General features: G+C 29.4%; 1 protein-coding gene and 1 pseudogene across 1 annotated transcript; both read right to left on the reverse strand.

Annotated features, from left to right (window-relative positions):
• Nucleotides 1-3,960: 3,960 nt before the first annotated feature.
• LOC124891611 (A-agglutinin anchorage subunit-like) lies at nt 3,961-8,472 on the reverse strand (the record flags this gene model as incomplete). The annotated part of the gene is given in 3 exon segments (XM_047403307.1): nt 3,961-4,515; nt 5,444-5,505; nt 8,293-8,472. Coding segments are annotated over 3 exon segments (317 nt in total), but the record flags the coding sequence as incomplete, so codon positions are not given.
• A 1,013-nt stretch (nt 8,473-9,485) lies between these two features.
• LOC124891612 lies at nt 9,486-10,134 on the reverse strand (annotated as a pseudogene).
• Nucleotides 10,135-13,013: the final 2,879 nt, after the last annotated feature.

Genomic DNA, 13,013 nt, shown 5'->3' on the forward strand with positions numbered 1-13,013 from the left:
ATATAAACATCAACTTGTAAAAATTCGAAAACAATTTGTAGAAAGATTAGAGCTGTTAAATAAAGAAATAAGAAATCTAGAAACAGATATTTTAAATTTTAAGGAAACGGACGAAATAATTACCATAACATCTAACTATTACAAAAAAGCATTAATTAGCGAAAAATCTAGGTTAATAGAAAATATACAAGAAGTAGACTTGGATATAACTTATACAAATAGTAGATTGAAATATCAAACTAAGCTAAGTAAAAAATACCTTAACTTAAACCACTTAGGATAACAAGATAGCTTCGTTAAAACATCTCGATTACTTAGATCTTAGATTTCAACCAGAAAAGAAATATAGAATATTAAAAAACAACTCCACCATAAGGTGTAATTTGAATCAGGGAGAACACATTTTACATTCGAAAGATAAATAGTACAACACGATAATAGATTTTTTGATAAATACAAGCGAGAAAACTCAAGAAAAAGATAACAGTATAATAAGAACTCTAGACCAAATAGAAGTTACTCAAAATAAATACAAAAAGACACTAGATAAGATAGAACAAAATTTAGACTATCTTAAGTCACAAGAAGTAGAAATAGACAGAAAAATCCAGTATTTAAACCATAAGTTTAATTTGGAAAAAATACCTACAAAATTAGAAATTGAAAAACTAATAGCAACCATAATAGAAAAACCTAAAGAATTAGAACTAAAAACAACTCAACTAATAGCGAAGCTTGTGGAACAAGTAGAAAATATAACAACAGAAATCAAAGACTTACAAGAAATAACAAAAAGGTTAGAAGAAATATCACTTTCATGAGTGAAGAAGATATAAACTACAATAAAGCACTAGAAAAATCAAAAAACTATCATAGTGACCCTGAAGGACTATCTAGGCATATACCTTCAAGTCAAACAGGTAAAATCCTACTCAGTACTCCCTCTTTCCTATGGTTTCTTCATGTTTATTTTATTCTTATCGATTTTCCCCAGTTTTTTTTTTTTTTTTTTTTTTTTATATATATATATATAAAGTAAAAAACTCTATTCGAATATTTTTGGACAAGATTTGCTTACTTTTAGATATTGATTCTTGCATCCATCATTGTCAAACATATGTTACCAAAAAGATATCAGGTGTAACTTGAAAAAAAGATAGTTACATTTTCGAGAAAGACACTGTTATTTTCTTAAATTATAACTAAAGTTACTCTGAGACATCTCTATTTTCTGAATTATTTTAAAATATAATAAATGCATTCTTTAGTGCTGATATGGCGCCACAGCCCAATTCAATTGGTTGTATGATGCTATACACGCGTCACCCTGTGTATAAATATTTCTTAAAAGTTTTTTTAATTATTTATTATTATTTTTTTGATCTTATATTTAAAATAAGTCAATATACATAATTCTTTTTGCCTTATATTTTAAACTTTCTCAAATACATGTACTTTTTTATTTCTTTTTGCCTTGTATTTAATATTTTCATGAATACATGTAATTTTTTATTTTTTTTTGTCATATGATTTTTTTACTTGTATTAATATTCTCAAATACACACAATTTATTTTTTATTTGCTCTTTCCTTTTTTATTTGTATTTAAATTTTTCTCAAAATGCACATAATTTTTAAAAAAATTTACCTTCTTATATTTTTCTTACTTTTTTTTATATTTTCTTTACCTTCCCTTTGAAATTAATTTCCCTCTTTTTAATTTTCTTTACCTTCCCTTTGAATTTAATTTCAAATTTTATTTTAATGCTTTGTATTTAAAATGAGCTAACTTCATACGCTGCAAAAAATTAAGTGAAGCAAATCAAATGAAAAAATGTTAAAACAAAGGGAACTTTTTTTAAAAAACAAAAAATTCTTGTTTTCTTAAAAGAATGTAGTTTTTCAAATTTGTTAAGATTGGAAAGATAAGCTAATGAAACAGAAAAGGAAAAAAATAAAAAAAGTTTTAAAATGAGGAGGGAAATAATTTTCAAAAATAAAGAAAGGAAAATAATTAAATATATATAAGTATTAATCTTTATAATTATGTGTACTAATTAATTATAAAATGTCTATTTAAAAAGGGACGTGTGTTTATTATTGATCAGATTTTTGTCTTATTTTTTGTTCCTCACTTGCTTTCAAGAGAGTGAACACACTTTCTGTGTCATATCAGCACCGAATGGTGTATTTATTATACTTTAAAATAGTTTAGGGCGTAATAGGACTCCCTGAAGTTTAGTTGTGCCATGACAACTTCGACTATAATTTGAAAGGGTAATAGTGTCTTATATCTATATTTTCTAATGCAACACCATTGAAATTGACATGATGGTCCGGCCCCTCCTCTGTCAAGCATTTTCTCGAATCCCGCACATAACTTAAGCTTTAGGGCAAGTTCTGGTGATGTGCATGAATCAGAGATAGTTCAGGTTAGGTATTTCTTGCTGTTTTTGTGAAACATACTAGTAGTTTGGAAAAGACTCTGAAAAACCACTCAAGACTTGTAGCTGGCGTAAAGTCTTATTCATAGAAATTTCAAGTCTTGGCTTCTGTTTTTGGGCATATTGCATTCTCTCATATGCAATTTATTACTTTCTTTGTTACCATTTATGTGGTACTTGATTGAGTTCTTTTGAAATAAAATTTAAATATTTGAAAATTACTTAAAAACGTATTAATACTACAAATTGATCATTCAAGGATATTTTTAAAAAATAGCAAAAAGTTATATATGAAAAAATTATGATTAAAAAAATATTTATTTGAATCTCAAAATTTGAAAGAACTATATAATTGGAATGAGAGGAATGTAAGAAACGTGGATACCACAAATAGTGAGTGGCTACTGGCAATTTAATTTGTAATGGAAATAGTATATAGCAAAGGGATTCTTAAGTAAATGTACCGCTGCCAAAAAATGTTTTCAACAAAAATGGTCACATGTATATTGTGTGTATAACTGCATATATACCACATGTATATGCAATGTGTATATAATGCATCAGTCGTGTATAAATTATATATATAAGATGTATAACTATGTATTAAAGGCATATATACATTTATATACACTATTTATACAATACTTATATGTACGTTGCAACAACGAAAAATTATGAAAGGTGAGAAGAAAGAAAGAAAAAGTAAGAGAAAAGAAGCAATATGCACTTCAGTTCAGGTGCAATGACAAAGGCCGACTGGCCATTTTTCATAATTTGTTTGGCCAAATGAACACTCTTTGTAGAAAAAAATAAGTGGATTATCTTTTTTCTAAAAAAAGATATATAATTCAATGAATATTTTGTCTAATTTTTCCTATAATAAATGTAAGAATAAATTTGTAGTAGATATTAATCTCATCTACCGTCTTACGCATGCTATGTATTTTATTATGTCGATATTTCATTTTTTTTATTAAAGGAAAAGAGTATACATTTTCTTACCAAAACTTTTTTGAAGTGGTGCGTACCCCCTTCATCATTAATCAACAGTCTTGCATTCAAGTCATTAAAGTAATCTACAATTCTTTAACACAAAAACAATCAACAAAATCCATGTTGAAGGAGAATTAAATTCAAAATCTAATAATATAAATTCTTTATATTATGTGTACGTAACATGTTTTTTTCAATATAGAGAGAGTTCTGTTGGCAAGTGGAAATTATATTAATCTTGCTTTGAATTTGAATTATCAGCTCATTGGAAGCCAATATGATCTGTAGTGACATCAAACAAGGCCTCCTTTCCCTTTCACACACGTTCTCTAGCTAGTCTATTTTCAAACTTGGAAAATTTGCATTCTTTTATGCTCCTCAAAAAAATTGGACACAATATTAGAATGATTATTGCAATTCAAGACAATACTTCATAAACTGCATTGCATAAGAATAAATTTTTAACAATATTTGCATTGAATTGCATCGCAAAATAATAGGATTAAGAATAAAACACGGTAAAATAAATAAGTAACAATATTTTCATCCATTTAAATTGTCAAAAGATACCAATCCCAATAGTTTCTTGTTTTTTTTGACATCCAACATACTTGTTATATTAAGTCAAAGTCTCAACAAGTTAAAAGGATGCTATAGCATTATTTATAATTCAACTAGGAAAATTAGCAAATCAAACAGTGTTTTTGTAGTAACGAAGTGAAAAACTTAGCTAAATTATGTGCTATTATGTTCCAGGATCTAGGAATATGCACAACATCTACATCTTCAAAGAAATCCATCAACTTTCAAATATCCTCGCAGGTTATTTCTATCTCTCAAGATACGACACTTCTTTTTAGTCTCATATCCACCACGTTCTTTGCATCTGACAAGACTTGCACTCTCGTCCATCCATTTTCCATAGCTATTCTCAACGCTTCATGAATTGTTAGTGCTTCAGCAGTGATGACCTTCTCAACAAATTGAATTGGGGCGCCAAAGGCTTAAAGCAATTTACCACAGCTATCCGTTGCTGTCACTCCAATGATTGTCATCTCTCTCCTTGTGTAAGCTAGCATCTGCGAGTAAAATAATGTCATCTTGTACAAGAACAATGTTCTTATCATTAGGACAATCAGCTATACAAGAAGTAGAATGATTAGTAAAGAAAATTATCTTTGTTTACTATTTCACTAGGTTCATAATTTTCTCCATCACTACTAAAAAAGAGGAAAATCAACTGCAAAAATCGACAACAAGTGGTCGATTTTTCTCAATTTCCGACCACAAAACCACCAAAATGAGTGGTCGGTAAAACTGTGGCAACTTTTTAAAAACTAACCACATGCGGTCGGTTTTTTAAAAAATATATATATATTCATAATTCATTATTATTTTAGTAAAATCGAAAAAGTGATTTCAAAAATAAAAAAAGATTAAAAAAAATTACTTAATTAATTTTAATAAATCCGACCACAAGTGGGCGGTTTTCTTTTAAAATTAATTAATTAATTTTATAAAAATCAACCACAAGTGGTCAAATAATCAACACAGGTGGTCAGTTTTTAATTGAATTAACTAATTAATTTAAAGAAAAAGGGATCACATGTGGTAGGTTTTTTTGTAAAAAATTTCAAAAAAAGTGACCATATGTGATAGATTTTTTGTAAAAATTTTCAAAAAAAAGGGACCACATGTCGTCGCTTTTTTTGTAAAAAAATTCAAAAAAACCAACCACATGTGGTCGGTTTTTTTGATAATTTTGTAAAAAAAAATAATTCCAAAATACAAATATTAAAAATCAAATTATTTACAGTACAGCCACCAATCATTTACAAACATTAAAAATCAAATCAAATTATTTACAATACATCCCACCAATCATTTAATATACATCAACCAACCACCATAAGAATAAAAACATTAAAAATCAAATTATTTACAAAATTTATCGAGGTTCCAAATCCAAACTATAAAACATACAAAAGACTAAAAACTACAACTCACCATCCGCATCTTCATTCTCAGCCTCACCCATTCTATTATCAATATTTCGTTGATATATCCAGCTATAATCAGATTCCATCTACACAATCAATCACATTCAAATAATTAGCTCAAGTCACAAAAGTTCACATTTTAAATACCTACACCTAAACATTTTCAAGTCACTAATTCACTTCACAAGTTACCAAACTAAATTTAATTTAAAATGAAAAGTTCACATTTCAATTACCAACACTTAAACATTTTGAAGTAACTAATTCACTTGTCAAGTGACCACACTTTACTAAAACCAAAATGCAAGTTCACATTTCAAGTACCTAAATTCAAAACAAAATCACTAATACATAATTCAAGTACCTAAACATTTTCAAGTTACCAACCTAAACTAATTTCAAAATAAAAAGCTCACATTTCAAGTACCTACACTTAAACATTTTCAAGTCACTAATTCAATTCTCAAGTGACCACACTTTACTAAAATCAAAACGCAAGTTCACATTTCAAGTACCTAAATTCAAAACAAAAGTCATTAATTCGTAATTCAAGTAACTACAATTAAACATTTCAAGTCATCAATTCACTTCACAAGTTACCAAACTAACTTAATTCAAAATGAAAAGTTTACATTTCAAGTACCAACACTTAAAACATTTTCAAGTCACTAACTCACATTCCACACTAAACTATATACAAAACACAAGTCCACCTTTCAAGTAACTACACTTAAAAATTTTCGACTCACTAATTCACTTCTCAAGTGACCACACTTAACTAAATTCAAAACACAAGTCCACATTTCAAGTACCTACACTAAAACCTTTTCAAGCCACTTATTCACTTCTCTAGTGACCACACTTGGCTATATTCAAAACACAAGTTCGCCTTTTAAGTAACTACAATTAAACATTTCAAGTCACTAAGTCATCACTTCACAAGTTACCTAACAAAACTAAATTCAAAATGAAAAGTTCATATTTCAAGTACCTACACTTGCACATTTTCAAGTTACTAACTCACTTCTCAAGTGACCACACTTAACTAAATTGAAAACACAAGTTCACATTTCAAGTACCTACACTTAAACATTTTCGACTCACTAACTCACTTCTCTAGTGACCACACTAAACTATATTCAAAACACAAGCCCACCTTTCAAGTAACTGCACTTAAACATTTTCGATTCACTAATTCACTTCTCAAATGACCACACTTAACTAAATTCAAAACACAAGTCCACATTTCAAGTACCTACACTTAAACATTTTCAAGTCACTTATTCACTTCTCTAGTGACCACGCTTAACTAAATTCAAAACACAAGTTCCCCTTTCAAGTAACTACACTTGAACATTTTCGACTAACTAATACACTTCTCAAGTGACCACACTTAAGTAAATTCTGCACATTCATGACAATTTATATGTCAAAAGTCAAAACTTTATTTACCTATTAACTTTGTAGGTCTTAAAACCTAATGTTACTTCCTATATTATGTAACTCTCTCACTACAACTTCCTAATAATCACATTCTTGCAAATTTGTACTCACTAACACAAAAAGATAATGCACATTAATAATATAATTTCTTCAATATTAAAATGTACACCAATAATAAGTTATCCAGTAAACTTCCATAACAAAACAAAGACTAAATTCAAAATGAAAAGTTCACATTTCAAGTACTTACACCTAAACATTTTCAAGTCACTAAGTCACTTCACAAGTTACCAAACTAAACTAAATTAAAAATGAAAAGTTCACATTTCAAGTACCTACACTTAAACATTTTCTAGTCACTCACTCACTTCTCAAGTGACCACACTTAACTATATTCAAAACACAAGTTCACCTTTCAAGTCCCTACACCTAAACATTTTCAAGTCACTAATTCACTTCACAAGTTACCAAACTAAACTAAATTCAAAATGAAAAGTTTAGGTGTAGGTACTTGATTAGCAATATGAACTAATAAGGACCTCAAGTAAAGAAATAATCAGAACTCCACTCAAATTTAGTATTTGGAAATCCCTCCATATGCACACAAATTTAAGTTCACATGTGTACTTCATGAATATCAACAAATAGTTTCTCCCTAAGATTCTTTACAAATTTCAAGTTGGCTACAAAGTCTCTCAACTTGTATACTTTTTACTCTTTCTTCAAATAAATTTCAACTTAAGGTGCAATATTAACAGGTAGAACCAGAAACAATATTAACAATAGCACCTCTTTTCCTCTGAACCATACCAGGTAAAACAGCTTGAGTAACCTTAGTAGTTCCTTCAACATTAACTTTAATCAAATCAGCCAACAATTTATCATCCACTTGATGAAAAAATCTAGCATAAGGATATGAAACCCCAACATTATTAATCAAAACCCCAATATCTAATCCTTCAATAATCTCCTTGATCTTCTTAACCCCTTCATCCAAATCACCAGAGAAAGCAACCACCACTGTCTTAATCTAGATTTTCCCATATTTAACCTTAATTGAATAAAAAACATCCTTGAGTTTATCAGGATTACGACCCACAAGTATTAAATTAACAAGTCCACCTTTCAAGTACATCAGAGTGCCTAGCCATTAGCAAACTATTCACCTCTCTCATAAGGCATATTTTATACAGAAGAAGAAAATTGAAGTCATGGATGATTAAGCCACCTTCTGGATATGAACTTCACTTTTGAATAGAAGAAAAAATTAGAACAACTGATTCCATTTCATTAACCAATTAAAGCGCCATTTAAGTATGCCGGACACTACATCCATTCAATAAGCAAGTTTAACTATCATATGATACAACTACAACATAGACAATACAATATTAAAGAAAGAGTAAATCTTACCAAAGCTTGGCATATCTGCAGTTGATTGAGATTGCGAGGATGAATCTGGTGCAGATGTTTTGTCAGACAACAAAAAACTTATAGATGGAGCAACATCACTAGAAGTTGAAGCTGAATAAGTGGGCGCCGGAAATGTCAGAGAAAAACCAGTCCCAGAAGTTGTAGAAGAAGCTCCAGTAGGCTCAAGCCATGTGCAACCTGATGCTCAGCCTACTCGCCACATGGAGATCGGAGAGGCGGTGTCTCGTGGGAGTTCGCCGGCGTGGAGGGGAGAGAGAGGAGCTGCGGCTGTTGAAGTGAGATTAGGGTTAGGGGTTGTGTTTTTGGTATCTTAAAAGCAAAGAGGGGAAAGATTAATCTCAACCCTTGGATCAGATCGATCAATGGCTAGGATTTAAAATTGTGGAGTTAGAATGTGACTAGAATGGTAAGAAAACAGGCCAAAAATGATAATAATAATAATAATAATAATAATAATAATAATAATAATAATAATAATAATAATAATAATAATAATAATAATAATAATGTGTTTGGTAAATTGTGAGTGTGCACATGTACAAAATAATTTAATAAATTTTAATAAAATTACGTAAAGTGTCATAGTTGAATTAATAAATATTATAAAATTAATGGCTCATATCTAAATATTAAGATTTTGACTAAAATTAGATGAAAAATTAAATTGAGTCTAATTAGATACTATTTGGCTAGAATTATAATAAATCGGGTAAAATTAATCTAAAATTGTATGAATTGATACAATTGAGTTAGAAAATACACAAATTTAAAAAATACTTGTTATTTCAATAGTAATAGATAATGTATTTTGTAAAATAATTGTGAATGTGCATGTTTACGAAAATTAATAACATATTACTGCATAATATATATATAAAGAGAGAGAGAGATAAAAGTGATACATACTTCTATTTTAACAACAAATTTATCGTTATATGCTTAATATAAAAAATAAGTTACAAACATAATCGAGAAGCCAAGCAGCATAGAAAGCTAAGTTACCCAAGCATGGAAAATCACTTTTTGATAGAATGATTGGATAAGCTCCAATAATGAGGAAAAACAGAGAAATCGTTTGAAATTATATGCTTGCAAACACCCTTATATTTCTTTCCATTCTAACTCGCCCAAAAAACAGAGAAATTATATGCTTGCAAATTCTCTTTTTTTAATCACCGCGCAATTTCTTGTGCTTGAGGGTAGCCAAGTTGCTGCTCCGTCTCCCAGTTCAACTTCGAAGCAACTCTTTCATGACAAGGAACATATTTCTCGAGTTTCTCGACAAGTTCTGTTGTTGTTGGAGCAGATACGATGATTTGGCGAGCATTGGGATTGATGAAGCCTTCCTCCATAACTTTGTCAATAAATGACAATAATGAATTGCAATATCTATCCACATTCAGCAATTCTACTGGCTTATCGTACATGCCAAGTTGTGCCCAACTAATTACTTCAAGTAGCTCATCAAGTGCATAGCAAAGCAATAAAAGCATCAGAGTGCCTAGGCATTTCTGCTTTTCTTTGATGCATATCTGCAACTACCTTCACTTCTCCTACTATTTCACCAGTTAACTCTCTAGGCATGAGTGTATTGGGAATAACTCCAATAACGTGCATACCACCATCATGAACTAGTTGTGAAACCAAACCCATTAGGCCTATGCTATCTCCTCCATAAACCAAATCAATGTTTCTTAAGACCAATTCTTTGCCTGGCTCAATAGCAGCATCGTGATAACTAATTTTCTTCCCTTGACTACTCCCACAAAACACACAAATTCTCTTAAATTTTAACACCATAACATCACTTTCTATTTCCATTTTCTTAAAGTTTTTCTACTTTTTTCTCTATAGCAACTTTGCGTCACTTAAAAATTGTGTGAAAAATGATTTGAAAGTGTAGGGTATTTATAGGATTTTTTTTTGGGTTTAAAAAATATTTTAATTAAAAAAAAGACTTTTTTTTTTTAATAAAATTGACCATTTAGCCGTTTTGGGCTCCCGATGGTCATATATCCGTTGGGCCCAACGATCATTTTTTAATTAAATCCGATTTTAAAAAAAAATCTATAAATATTTTTTAATTATATTTTAAAAAAAAAATCGATCACAAGTGGTGAGTTTTTTTAAAAATAAATTTAAAAAAATTTAGAAACCAACAACAAGTGGTTGATTTTTATAAATATTTTTTAATTATATTTTAAAAAAAACACAAGTGGTAGGTTTTTTAAAAAAAATTAAATTTCTTTTTTTAAAAACCGACCACAAGTGGTCGATTTTTATAAATATTTTTAATCATATTTTAAAAAAAAAAAATCGACCACAAATGGTAGGTTTTCAAAAAAAAAATTAATTTGTTCTTTAAAACCAACTACAAGTGGTTGGTGTTTATAAATATTTTTAATTATATTTTAAAAAAAAAAATAACCACAAGTGGTAGGGTTTTTAAAAAAATTTAATTTTTTTTTAAAACCTACCACAAGTGGTCGGTTTTTATAAATATTTTTTAATAATATTTTTTTAAAAAAACCTACCACAAGTGGTCGGTTTATTTAAAAATAAATTAAAAAAAGAATTTTTAAAAACCCACCACAAGTGGTCAATTTTTATAAATATTTTTTAATTATATTTTTTTAAAAAAAACTGACCACAAGTGCTCGGTTTTGTTATTTTTTTAAATTTTTATTTGTAAAATAAATAATAATTAAAATTATTGAAATAATTATTTTAATTTTTAAAATATAAAAGCAACCATGTGTGATCACTTTTTTTAAAAAAAAAAGAAATTAAAAATCGACCACTTGTGGTCGGTTTTTTGTGGTCGCTTTTTTAGTAGTGCTTCTAGCTTTTCAAATTTGCCACATAACAGAAACACTTAACTTAGTTAGATCAATAGAAACTGGATATCGATTAGCGTTATCAAAAATATCATTCCACCAACTAGCAAAATTCATAGTAGTTTTTACGTCAGGCAAATTTATAGGACATATTTTCCAAATTAGTTGTGCTTTAGTACATCTAAACAACATAGGCTCAATTGTTTCACTTTCTAGACCACATCCTTTACAAACATCACAAATATATTTAATCTTTTTGAAACAATATAGTTAACTAGAAGCACATTTAAAATACATTTTCGAATAAAATATTTATATTTATTTTTAATATTCATAGGCCATAGAAAATTCCAAAACCTTTTTGAAAAGAATTGATAACTAGATTGAGGTCTTTCCAAACTAGTTTGTTGACATCTAACCATTTCTCTATTTAAATGATAGCTCGATTTAACCTCATAATTTCCCGATTTAGTATGATGCCACATGATTTTATCTGCAAGTTTTGTAGTCGAGATTGGAATAGAGAATGTAACTTATATATCAGCTAGACGAAATAAAAGTTGGAGCTCTTGCATTTTCAAAGCATGAGTATTTTGGTCTATAAGATCTTTCACTTTTATATCCACGTTCAACTGACTCGGATAAAGACTAGGTTTAAAGCCTCTAAAGTTTGGTATCCAAGGGTCCGTCCAAACGTTGATATGTTCTCCCGAACCTATTCTCCATCTAATTCCTTTTTGTAAGAGGTCTCTTCCCCATATAATACTTTTTCATATCCAAGAACTAGCAGATGAGCAAGTGGCCTTGAGGAAAGAAGTATTTTAAAAATATTTACTTTTGAGAATTCTAGATAGAAGAGACTTTTCTTGGGTCAAAATCGACCAAGCTAATTTATCTAACAACGCTTGATTAAAGAAAATTAATTCTTTAAATCCTATGCCCCCTTTTGATTTTTCTAAACAAAGATTTTCTCATTTCTCAAAGTGTATTTTCCTCCTATTATCGTCATGTCCTTACCAGAAGTTTGAAAAAATAATAGTAATTTCCTTACATAAAGTCTCCGAAAATTGAAAATAGGATAATGCATACGAAGGAATAACAGATAAGATAGATTTAAGCATCATATCTTTCCCCACAGGGCTTAAAAAATTATTTTTCCACCCTTTTATCTTCGCCTTTACCCTATCTTTTATGAACTCTAACATTTTTTTCTTTGATCTTTCAACTACTGCAGGTAACCCAAGATATACCCCAAAACCATTTTTACGAAGTTGCTCTAACTCTCCAATAATCTCATCCATCTCTATATCAGAGGTGTTCTTACTAAAGAAGACTATCAATTTTTCAAAGTTCACTTTTTGACCCGAATATTTGTCATAAGTTCTTAACATTTGAAATTTTTTTGAAGCATTATGAAGGGTTGTTGTAACGCCCCGAGACTACACCCTGGGCGTCACACGGTGCTTATGACCCGAAGGAACACAAGCTAACCCATGACTGGTACCTTCTGTAAACACTTAATATAATACTGGAAAATATATGCAAAAGAAATCTGAAATTTGCCATAAGGTTCTCAAAATACTGAAATAATAACTGAGTATAATTGATAATAACATCTGAAAACTGAATAACTGACTATGCTAGTCTGAGAGCCTCTAACTGTCTGAATAGGAAGTTGATGGGACAAACCCCCAACTAACTCCGACTGAAATAGCTATGGAACTGTCGGAATATTGAAATAAATAAACTCTGTCCTTAAAATATAAAGACTCACTACTATGACTGCTGCTGATAGCCTGAGCTGCTAAGTACGGTCAGGAACCATATCGTTCGAACCTAGGATATGAGACATCATAGCAGAAA

This window comes from Capsicum annuum, unplaced genomic scaffold (genome assembly GCF_002878395.1).
Source record: "Capsicum annuum cultivar UCD-10X-F1 unplaced genomic scaffold, UCD10Xv1.1 ctg3867, whole genome shotgun sequence".
Lineage (NCBI taxonomy): Eukaryota > Viridiplantae > Streptophyta > Magnoliopsida > Solanales > Solanaceae > Capsicum > Capsicum annuum.